The 12,635-nt window shown below is 35.6% G+C and overlaps 1 protein-coding gene across 4 annotated transcripts in view; it reads left to right on the top strand.

Moving 5' to 3' along the window:
• LRCH2 (leucine rich repeats and calponin homology domain containing 2) overlaps positions 1 to 12,635 on the top strand; it is a 148,517-nt gene that overhangs the window by 122,920 nt on the left and 12,962 nt on the right. For all 4 annotated transcript variants that reach the window (XM_053657502.1, XM_053657501.1, XM_053657500.1 and 1 more), the window contains 2 exons: positions 1,515 to 1,563; positions 1,642 to 1,758. In XM_053657502.1, the coding sequence (XP_053513477.1) occupies positions 1,515 to 1,563; positions 1,642 to 1,758 (166 nt within the window). The remainder of the gene's footprint in view (positions 1 to 1,514; positions 1,564 to 1,641; positions 1,759 to 12,635) is intronic.

Below are 12,635 nucleotides of genomic sequence, written 5' to 3'. Positions count from 1 at the left end.
AATTTATTTCTGTAATTTAATAGAATGTAAATATGTAATTTCCTAGTAGATAAGTCCTCTTTATTATATAACTTAACTTTTCTTGGTTATCTATTCTTCCAAATTAACTTTCTAACTCTTATTAAATTTCCAAAACAAGCCTAAAAATACTTGGTTTTTTGACTTGGACACCAGCCTGCGGTGTCCACGTCATTATGGATGAAATGAGACATTTACAGGGACTACCGAGTCCTATGGAGGAAAAGGGCAAGCATGGTTTTTTCTCTCAAGGGGAGCAAAAGCTGCATGCAGCCCTTGTGGTGACTGGCCTTTACTGGGTTTCTTGGCACATTACCTGATGGTTCTTATTTACTATGCACAGGTTGCTTTAGGTGATTACCTTTTACAGAAAACAAAGGAGCCAATGCTGCTAATCACATCACAGAAGAGGGATATTTGCAAATGAAAAGGGCAAAAGTAGTTGAACTGGTTTCACTTGTCCTTGGAAGGTTTAGCATGGATCTTAGGAAGTTATTTTGCAGTAAATGTTTGCCACTGGGGGCTGGGCTCACATCATGCAGAATGGTCTACAGTTTTTTAAATTATTGGAATTTATTTCAGTGATCAGCTACCTATAATATTTAGTTTTTTAAAGAACTTTCTAGTCATTTAAGTTCCTTACTAGACAGTTGTATGTAGTTTTTTCATATAGGTATTATGCATGTCCAGTCAACTCTTTTTTCCTTAGGTGTAACTTTTCCTTTCTTTTATGAGATATTTTTCTAATATATTTTATAACTTGTTATAATCGATATATATATATATATATAAGATATTAACATATTTTCTATAACTGCTAACCTTTTCTTAATAAGAATAGACATTTAAAATGTTTTTCTCTTGGGCAATTATGTTCTCTATAAATTTTGGAAATTTGTTCCTTTCTAATTTTTGAATGTTCTTTTATTCAAAAGAACAGAAGTTTTATAACAGTGTTGAATAATACCATCTCTAGTGGGCATTTTGTATGTTTTTTGTAAAGGAACTTGTTCAAATCTGCTGTATAACAATGGCATGCAGTTTACCTCACTCCCAAAAAAACTGGATAAAAAGAATTTCTACTATAGCCCCTGTATGTTGGAATGAAAGGTTACAGGCTCATAATCAGTAATTCAATAGGCAAAAGGAATTGTTTTCATTTGAATGATGATTTTGATATAATAAATATCCTGTGTGTTCTTTTTATGTCTCTATGTATTTCTTTTGGCCTCTAAAAAATCCTTAAAGTAGTCCTATGCATAAGGTGATATTAAATAAGCCCATTTTGTTTTTGTAATGATTATAATTGATTGGAGACTTCAATATGCTTTTGTAAACTTTAAGTTTTATGCTATTAGTTCAAAACATAGGCATGAATACATTCTTTAGATTTTGGTTTAAAAATTTTATAATATTTTATTATATTTATAATATATATCTAAGGGTAACTCTAAATATTTTAATATATTAAGGCATCTTTGATTTTTTTTTTTTAGTGTCTTAGCAGATGAAGTTAATTCACCATTATCACCTTTCTCATGGAAGGTAAGAGGGTATTAAATTACTATTATACCTAATATTTTGTCTTCATTTATTTACTTAAAAGAAATTGTCCTATTACAGCCCTTAGAAAATCAGAAGGATCAAACAGATGAACAACGGTGGCCAGAATCTCAACCTATAATTTGGCATAGTGAAGAAAGGAGGCGGAGCAAACAGATTAGAAAAGAATATTTCAAGGTACTTTAAATCATAAAATTTACTTTGAAATGAGTTTTCATTTTATCAGTTTTATTTTATGTTAATAAGGTAGAGTATAACTCATTACATATAGTAAATGTGTTATCTTTATTTCCTACATGTATGTGGTACAGATAATGTGACCCAGTTATATCTATATTTCACTAATGCAGAATAATTAATAATGAGTAGGTCAGTCTGAATTGTGGTTTACCAAATTCTTTACAAGAAAGATGTAATGTTTTCTACACTGCTAGTTGTAACAATATGTGGTAATGTTTTAAAAGAATTACCCCCAAAAGGTCTTCATTGGATTTCAATAAATAGTTGACAATTAGCATATAATTGTTTTTATGTAAATAAATGTTATTTATATAGTTTTACAAAAGATTAAAAGTGTTTTCCCTGCCATTTTATTATCTTCTTATTAGTAGATTTCATAAGGTGGTCTTTTAACTAAATTAAAAACTGAAAGCATCTGAATTATCCCACATTTCTAGTTAGCATAGTTTTAATGAAATTTTACTGTGCAGACCTTTGTAAATATTATTTATTTGTGGTCTTGTTACCGAACAGAGGTCCGGGGGGGCAATATTTGGCTCACCCAGGGATGCCAAAAAAACTGCTACAGAACAACAGGGGCCCCTCTTAAGGACGGTATACTAATACCTACTGGGCTCATCTGTCCGCTGCCAATTGGAAAGACATCTCTCAATGCCAGAGATGCCTTTTCCTTTGTGAAAAGGAAATAAAATGTTTATTTAATGCTATTCAGGCCTAACGCCTCCATTAAAATATCAAAGTCCTTTAGGGTATACGCCTGCACACACACACACACACACACACACACAGAGGTCCCTTCTCCCACTGTCCCATCTCAGTACCGTAAATCAGGAAAAGAGCACACGTCCGTTTTTCCAGGCTGCTGGTATCGTCTGGTGTGTTGACTGTCCAGGCAGGATCTCCAGTTAATCCAAAGTCATGTGGCACCCTTTCACGGTCCACTGGCAAGAGTTCTTTGTACCCATTTTTCCAGGCAAAGTCTCTCCTGCTTTCCACGCCATGTGGCCAAAGGGGGCACCCCAAAGCTGCATGCGTCTCTTCTACCAAAGCTGCAGGGGTCTGCACTCCACCAAAAGCATGTGGCTTTCTTCTTCACCTGGCTGCCAGGGATCTCCATTCTGGCAAAGCTGCATGGTTTTCCCTTTCACCTGGGAAAGAGGGGGTCTGCACTCTGCCAAAACCACGTAGCTCCTTCTTTCATGTCGCCAAGAGGGGGTCCTCACTCTGGCCCAAACCGCATGGCTTTTTCTGAATGGCTGCCATGTCTGGGTTTAAATCCCTGCACCAATCTTCCTCTGTACCCCTATTTCTGACTCCTCCCACCAACAGTTACACCTGCCAGTATTTCTTTATTATTACAAGTTTACTGGGCTGCCATTGTTAGTCTGGGCAGGTATGGTCCCATGTCCTAGAGCCAATCTTCTCCAAGCTCCCATGCAAGTGTTGTAACTTGGGGGACCTGCCCCCAGTTACATCTTGGGGGAAGTGACTTCATCCCCCTAGCTCTAAGCCTGGCCACAGCCATTTAACATATCCAAGTGACCCGCCAAAGGCTATAGATATGTTAAATGACCATGCCATGGATTAGCTGCAAGGCTGTGACTGTACAAAACAGCCCTGCATGTTCCTGCTCCATGTGTCCCTTCCTCCAACTCACATCTGTCGGGGGAAGGGGTGAAGACATCTTATATGTCTCTCCAATATTCCTATACACTTTGAGTTCTGGACAACATTTCAAATCTTTTTGGGGGGCTCCCCCTTGGCTGCACCCTGTATCAGTTTAGGTCTGCTGATTTTCAGATGCCAGTTATTGGAATTGGAATAATCTTTAGTACTAGTCAGAATCCACTATTGGAATTTCCAATTCAAATGAATAGTACAAACAAGCTCCTTGTCCATGAGTAGCAAATTCTCTTGTCTTACTGTACCTTTGTTGTTTACCAAAGCCTAATTTTCATTTAATAATATAATAATTTTGTCAGAATGCGTAGTTCTAAGCTAAATTATAGGTAGTAATTTGAAGTTTATATCACTAATAAATAGGAGAACATTTCATGTTTTTCTCTGTTTGCTAGCAGTGGGTCTTCATGCACATTGATCTGTTCCTTATATGGGATTATTAACATACATTTGGAAATAGCATCATATTACCAAAACAAAAATATTTAAATGTGAGAAGTATGTGATAAGTTTCATCCTTCAACAAATAATTACTGAATCTTTTTAATGAGCTTCATGTTACCTGTTCAATGGGAGAGATAATGAAGAAATAAAACACATAGGGAAAAAGAGAAGGGCATTCTAAGCAGAACCCTGGTCAGTAATGATGAAAGTCTATTTATCCCAACTTTTTACAGATCTGTAGTTAGATTAACATTCTGGTACTTATTTTAGAGCCTCTTCTTTTAGTTTATGGAGGCTTGAACAAAGGTGCTCCATAAAATTTGTTAATAGGTAAAAGTTAATGAATGACTAATGACATGGAGAAATTTTAGTATTTCAAACCAATAAAAGAAATTTTTTAAACTTTTTTTTACTGTTGTTCAAGTACAGTTGTTTCCATTTTCCCCCTACCATGCCTCCCAGCCCAGCCATCCCCACCTCACACCCTTGATCCTACCCCCCTTTGGTTTTGTCCATGTGTCCCTTATAGTAGTTCCTGAAAACTTCCCACTTTTTAATATTTATTTAATCTATTGGTATAGTAAAAGAATACAAAATCTATTTATCAAAACACATAGCTCCTAGTAAGTGCCAGGAAGTGTTCTAAATACTTTAAAAATATCAACACATGTAATCTTTGTAACAACCTTATGAAGTAACTACAATAATTACCATTTTTATTTTATAGATGGGGAAATTAAGGCACAGAGAGGCGAAGTAATATGCTTGAGGTCACGTAGCTAAGAAGCATTTAAGCATGATTTGAACCAAGAGCGTATACTACGCTGCCTGTTTACTTACCGTGGATAGCCTACTGTCAAATGAACAGTTTCAAATCAATACAGTTTTGTTGTTTTCTAAATATTTTACAGTAACTTAGGTAAACTTCTCAATAAAGTCTTAATAGAGGCTTCCGTGACCTCAGGTGTGGGGAGGGGTGGATAGAGGTGGAAGAGGGTATGAGGGGGATAAATGGTAATGGAAAAAATAAAATAAAAATTTCCTAAAAATAGGACTTCTGCCAAGATGGAGGCAAAAGTGGAAATACCGTGCTTTCTCACACAACCAAGTTTAAAGACAACAAAATTTTAGTACCAAAAAACGCAACCAAAACATAGAAAATTGAACTATAACTTCCAGCAACAATGAACCCTTCAGCCAGACCAGTAAGCGGGGTGGAGCCAGTGACTCTGAGTGAGGTTGCGAAGGAAGACTCAGTCAGACCAACCCAGGCGCCCAGTTGGTGGTTGGCGGATCCCAGGTGTGGGGTTGTGACGGGTGGACCCAGTGAGGGCACAAGGCGGCAGGCTGACCGAGGTCACACATTCGCGTGCAGGTAAACCAGCAAAGGGGCGAGCATTGAGACAGACCACGAAGGCCCCAGTGGCGGGAAGCAGCAGAGGGGATCGTTATTGCCCCGCTCGGACCCTGCCCCCACATACAGCATCACAAACCAGCGACCTGGGCGGCCCCAACCTGGTAAACACCTAAGGTTCTGCTCCTCATACATAACAGGCACAAACAGACCAAAACATGGCTCAAGAAGAACTCAAAGCCCCAGAACCCATAACTCTAAGCGACCAAGAAGTAGCCAAACTTTAAGATGCACAGTTCAAAACACTGGTGATCAGGATGCTCACAGAACTGGTCGATGTTGGTCACAAATTAGAGGAAAATATGAAGGCTAAACTAATTGAAATGAAGGGAAAGGCACAGGAAACCAATAGTGATGAAAAGGAAACTGGACTCAAATCAAGGGAGTGAACCAGAAGGAAGAAAAAAAATGGTCAAACAGGAAAATATGAAGAAACAAGAATTCAAAAAAATGAGGAGAGGCTTAGGAAACTCCAGGACATCTTTAAACGTTCCAACATCCAAATTATAGGGGTACCAGAAGGGGAAAAGGAACAGTCACAAGTGGAAACCTTATTTGAACAAATAATAAAAGAGAACTTCCCCATTCTGGCAAAGGAAATAGACTTCCAGGAAATCCAGGAAGCTCAGAGAGTCCCAAAGACTCTCATTGTCCCAAAGACATCATAATTACATTAGCCAAGATTAAAATGAAAGAGAGAATCCTAGAAGCAGCAAGAGATAAGAGGACAGTCACCTACAAAGGAGTTCCCATCAGATTGTCAGCTGATTTCTCAAAAGAGACCTTACAGGCAAGAAGGTTCTGGAAAGAAGTATTTCAAGTCATGAAAGGCAAGGACCTACATCCAAGGTTGATCTATCCAGCAAAGCTTTCATTTAAAATGGAAGGGCAGATAAAGTGCTTCTCAGATAAGATCAAATTCAAAGAGTTCATCATCACCAAGCCCTTATTATGTGAAATATTAAAGGGATTTATCTAGGAGGGAGAAGATAAAAAATATGAACAGGGAAAGGACAGCAAACTCACAGTTATTAACAACCACATCTAAAACAAAAGCAAACTAAGCAGACAGCGATATCAGCAGAGGAACCATAGAAATGGAGATAACATAGAAGGTTAGCAACTGGGGAGTGGGAGGGGGAGAAGGGGGAAGAAGGTACAGAAAATAAGTAGCATAGACAGTAGGTAGAAAATAGATAGGGGGAGGGCAAGAATAGTATGGGAAATACCGAATCTAAAGAACTTGGGACACATGGTCATAAAGTAAAGGGAGGGAATGGTGGGGGAGGGGTGTGCAGGGTGGAGGGGAATGAATGGGGGAAATAGAACAACTGTAATGGCATAATCAATAAAATAAAATAAAATAAGAAATGCAAAAAAAATCCTAAATAAATAAAGAGTTTGATTTAATAGTATCTTTTGTTGATAAATATTTTATTTTTGTCGCACAAACGTACCTTCTATAATATTGTTCTTTTATAAGTTGCTAAGACATCAAATGAAATAATCTTTGAAGTGTCCATTGCATAATCATTATTCAACAAATGTTAATTTCATCCATACTTAAATAGGTGCAAAGATAAGTTTCAGTCACTGGGTAATATTTTAAGAAGATAATGTAGTTCTCCTCAGCTGTCAGAAGATGTCAGTGTTAGGACAGTTAACAAAAATAAAATGTCAGCAATTTTCTCCTAAAATGTAAAATATATATATACACACATATATATGTATATATACATATACACATATATATACACATATACATATATATACATATATATGTATATATATGTGTGTGTATATATATATATAGTTGAGATACTGCTCTGTAAATTAAGTACAAATACAAACCATTACTTACAATTTCCAGTATGTTTATGATTAAAACATCAATTTTGTGAAGTGTCTTTCTTTCAAAAGAAAAATTTCTCTTAATTACCTATCTCCTGAGAATCAAAAGGGTTTTTCATAAGATAAATTAGTGAACTAAATATGAATTTATAGTTCATTAAATATTAAAATATACTGCCCTAGAGATTTCTATCAAATTATCCGAGTTCGCTCAACAACAGCTTCTTTTGCTTTGCTGTGTTCTGAAACATAGAGAGCTTTTGTGAAACTTTATCCTAACACATGAAAGGACTGAGCTATAGATTTTCTTTATGTTACATGGTAAATTATTTCTGGTGCTGTTATTCAGTGTATTTATTGAAAGTGTATGTGTATTTGTGTATGTGTGTTATTCTGTGTGTTTGTTGTGTATGTTACTATAGTATTGCTTCTTAGTTGTCAAACTAATTTTGGGTGGTATGTTTTTCAGGAAAGACCCTGAAACTAAGTAAAAAAATGTTTCAACATATTGCCCAGGTTATATGAGCAAGAATATAAATTGGGTCAGATTATATGAGTAAATAAATTACTTTAGGGGAGGTACATTAACTCTTTCAGACTCCTTGGCCATTATCACATACTACTCTGGTAAATAAAATTGAATGTCCTTGTTGCCAAAATAAAATCACTGCATTTCTCAAAGTAAAGCTATCGTAGGAAATAGATTACCTTATTAAAATCTTTTATAAAAATGTATTAATATTATTTTACTAAGATACACAATAAAATATGAAAATCTAACCTCTTGTTGATAAATTATTTTAATGTAATTTAGTAGCTTTAGTTTCTTGTAAGCACAGTAACACATGAATTTCTGAATGCATTTGATGATTGATTTTTAAACTAAAATGTTAGGAAACATTAGAATTACTGTACCTAGTTACTTTTAAGGATTATTTGATTTACTGAAATGTCATACATATATGTCTTCAAATGTATCTCATTACTACTGTGATACAACATAACGACTCACAAAATACATATCTGTGAGTACAGTACAATATTTTAATTTAAAAGCTAACCTCCAAGATAAATATATATATATATATATATATATATATATATATATATATATATATATATGATCATGCTTAATTTTATACTAGAAAAAGGAAACCAGCTGGGCTTCTGAAATAACCTGATTTGTTCTGAGTCAGAATTTGTTCGTAGTTAACTGTCTTGCCTGTAAACTTAATCTAGGCTTCAGAGATGAACTGACCTGTTTCAGAACAGGCCTTTATTGTGGTATTTAAATTTAGATATGATAAAACTTCAGTTATTCAGAATAATATTAACTGAGGACAGCTCAGTTGAGTTAGTAAAAAATTTGGATTTACCCAGTATTTTAAAATCTATGTATATATTAAGATTTAATATTTATTTAGTAAAACCTTAATATATACATATTGCAATGTGCAGTAATGCAAACTAAATAATGGTTTTCTAAGTTTTCATATATAATGAATACTTTTAATTAGAATAGTAATTGAGTAACAGTAATACTAGTCTTATTATGTAAGTTCTTGACTACATCATCCTCTACTTCTTTCCTTTATCAATTATTCACTTACTTTTCTATATCCTTTTTAAAATCTCTATACTTTCCATCTTATAAATAAGCTCAGATCTCTACTGTTATTCCAGATTCCCCTTTCAGCTGCTGCCTTCTCTCTTTGTTTTTTTTTAGAACAACACTTGCCATTTTTCAGTCTCCATTTTCTGATCACTCCTAACCCACTGCAGTCTGGCTTTCACCTCTATTCCTCCATTGAAATAGCCCCTCACTAGAGCTTCACATAAACCTACAAAAGGTAAAATGTACTGTAGCATTTGACAATGATGACCACATCCTCCTTTATTTTTAGAGAGAGGGGAAGAGAGGGAGAAAGACAGGGAAACATCAGTGTGTAGTTGCCTATCACCCCCCCCCCCCCCCACTGGGGACCTGGCCCACAACCCAGGCATGTGCCCTGACTGAGAATTGAACCAGTTACCCTTTGGTTTACAGGTCGGCACTCAGTCCACTGAACCACATCAGCCAGGGCCACGTACTTCTCGAAACTCATTTTTCTTCTAAATGTTTGTTTTCTTTTTGATGTTTTTGTCTAATTTTTTTTCTAACTTTTCTTCTGCTTGATCTTTAGGGATTCATCTTTTTATTAGTCTAAAAACTGTCTCTGAAACTTTTATGACTTCATATGTCTTTTATATTCATCTGGATCTGAATTTATATTCCATAAACTTTTTCTAGTCTCCAGACCTATATTTCTAATTGTCAGGATGCCCTACATTTATGTCACATTCAATTTCTTCCCTTCTTGGCCCCCCCACCATAGAATTTGCTTCTCCTTTTTATTCTTTTTTTAAAAATTTTAAAACCATTTTATTTATTTATTTTTAGAGAGAAGGGAAGGGAGGGAGAAAGGGAGAGAAATATCAATGTGTGGTTGCCTCTCATGCATCCCCTACTGGGAATCTGGCCTGCAACCCAGGCATATGCTCTGACTGGGAATCAAACTGCGATCTTTTGGTTCCCAGCCCATGCTTAATCCACTGAGCTACACCAGCCAGGGCTTCTTTTTATTCTTTATTTTTGTTAATGGTAGTTCTGGTATCTGGTCTATTGTCTAAGCTTTATAACTCATATCCTTCTTGTGTTTTCACCTCTCATTCCCCTCACCTAATTGGTCACCAGGATGTTAATTAAACATCCTTTTTTCAATTTATCACATACTTTCCATCTCAGCTATTTGGCTTTCCTTGTAATCTTCATTTTTCTTGTCTGGGCAATTGCAGTAACTTTTTTTGTTAAAAAAGAATTAAAGTGTAGTGGGCTGTAATAACTTCTTAATGGTCCCCTTTCTCTACTTTCACAACTTTGGGAGAGATCCTTGACTTAAATTTCTGTACTAACTCCCCATTATTAATAACATAAAGTTTGGACATATTCAAAACTTCATGGACCATACTTCTCTTAAGTTTTATTTCCTGCCTCAATTCACTCCTCTCACTAGCCACATGACTGGTTTTTGCTTTTGTTTGTTTGTTTGTTTTTGCAGAGGCTGAGCTTTTTTATTCTGTTGTGCTTTCTTTTTCTGGGAATCCCCATTAGCCCTTTTATTCCTGGTACATTCCTACTAATTATTCAGGATTTAGAGATGGGAGTATATTATAGTGATTAAGAACCTGAGCATCTAGAATCAAATTACTTGGGTTCCAGTCATTACTTGAAATATCTACTTATCGTTTGTCATTGGTGAATTACCTAACCTTGCTGAACTCAATTTTTAAAGATCAAATGGCCCTAATAGTATCTTTAAAAAAAGATTATTATAACTATTGAATAATGTAATGTAAATTTCTTAGAATAGCACTTGCCACAGAGTATGCACTTTATAAATACTAGCTTATTATTCACTCAAATGTCATTTTGTTTTGTTTTGGGTGTATGTTTTTGTGACAGTCATCTGTTATTGGGTGTTAATTCTCAATTAGAATATGAAAGCATTTAGCAAAGATTGAGATGCCTGACAAAGAAGGTCATGGTCAGGAATGCAGACTGTTCCCTTTATTCTGGGCTCTTTTCAGTGGTACTTGCCTAGATGCTCACTGTTGAGTTCTTTGGCAGTAGTGGAAAAGTACTTAACCTGCCAGCAGGATAGAAACCCCAACAATACTTTCTTTCTTCACATTGACGTACCTCTTTGTTTTAAAGGTTTTATTTATTTATTTTTAGGGAAGGGAGGGGAGGGGAAGAGAGAGAGGGAGAGAAACATCAATGTGTGGTTGCCTCTTGTATACCCCCTACTGGGCACCTGGCCTGTAACCCTGGCCTGTGCCCTGACTGGTAATTGAACTGGTGACCCTTTGGTTGCAGGCCAGCACTCAAACCACTGAGCCAGGGCTGACATACTTCTGGTAATACCAACATATAGTAATGTCTTAGAAATGTTTCAACAGTGCCTTTAGGGGTAGAATCCCGCATCAGTTTCCAGCTTGGCAGCTCCCTTATTTTGATATCCATGAGTTTCTTCTTTGCTGGTATGACTGATGGCATCTTGGAGTCCGGTTGTCTGCTGTCTTAATGACATACTTTGTTGAAGTAGAATAGAGAACCAAGAATGACATAAGCAAGGATCAATAGCAAATAGTTTTATTTACACAAGCAAACTTGATTCTTTGGCAGTCTGGAACACTGGATTGAAAACATTGAAACTATATCTGGGATCAGCTGAAAAGAGCACCCTGATAGATTAATGAGAATTGTCTTAAGTCACAGGAGAGACAGTGGAGGAATTTAGGCTTTGTATTTGTAATCCCTAATTCTGCTCAGCCCCCAGTTTGTGGTTGAGCGAGGAAATAGGTTATCTCTTTTTCCAAGACTTATGGAAGATAAAGCTACAAAAGTAAATGGGGCTATTAAAGAGCACCTTGAATGCCAGGCAAAGTAATTTAGACATAATCTAGAAGTTAATAGTTTTTTTTTAACAGGAGAGTCCTGAGTTGCAAGTAGTATTTGGAGAAGATTAATCTGCCACTGATTTGCAAGATTATTTGTGGTAAAGAAGAATCAAAAGTGAGAACTCTAGTGGTTGTCATACTGTATTTTCTTCATTGTAAGAAGCACATTTTCATATAGTAGCATTTTTTATATTGACTATATTGCCTCTGTGCCTAAGTATAAAATGAAGATAATAGTATTTACTTCAGAGGTGTTATGATGATTATGTGGGTTAATACATGTAAGACATTTCAATCAGTACCTGGTATAAAGTGCTAGCATAGTGTTAGCTATTATCACTATTACTATTATTGTATAGTCAATATATACATTTAATGTAGTGGGTTTTTTTAACTTAAAATAAGTAGGTTTCTTCATAATGACATTTTGAATGATGAGATTATAGACTAAGTATGAGATAGGGCCCAGGATAAGGTGATAGTTACGAGAATTCAGACGTAAGTTTGAGATAACAAAAAAAGTAACTTGATGACACATGCGATGTACTGGATTAAGAAAAAGGAACATTTAAGACAACCTTCAGATTGCAAAATGGAATGAATGGAAAATGGATTTGTTTAAGGAAGAATTGTTACTTGATATATGTAAAGTATGTAAAACAGTGCCTTGCACATACTGTACACAGTCCAGCAAAAGTAAGGCCTGCTTGAGTGAGTGTCATTGGTAGGGTAACAATATACGGTGGTAATTTATAGTTTTAATTTGAACATTTCACCTAAAATGTCGTATGGTGTGCTTGAATGTGATATTGTTATGTTACAGAGTTACATGCTTATGATTTTGTAGTAAAAGATTTTTTGTAGTAAAAAATGGGCATTAGTTGTACTGGACCCTGTATGTATTAGCTATTAGTAAGTGGTAGGA

The sequence above is a fragment of the Artibeus jamaicensis genome, unplaced genomic scaffold, assembly GCF_021234435.1.
Source record: "Artibeus jamaicensis isolate MK-2021 breed Jamaican fruit bat unplaced genomic scaffold, CSHL_Jam_final scaffold_461, whole genome shotgun sequence".
Taxonomy (NCBI): Eukaryota; Metazoa; Chordata; class Mammalia; order Chiroptera; family Phyllostomidae; genus Artibeus; species Artibeus jamaicensis.
Note: the sequence above shows the minus strand (reverse complement) of the source record. Positions and strands in the feature narration are given on the sequence as shown.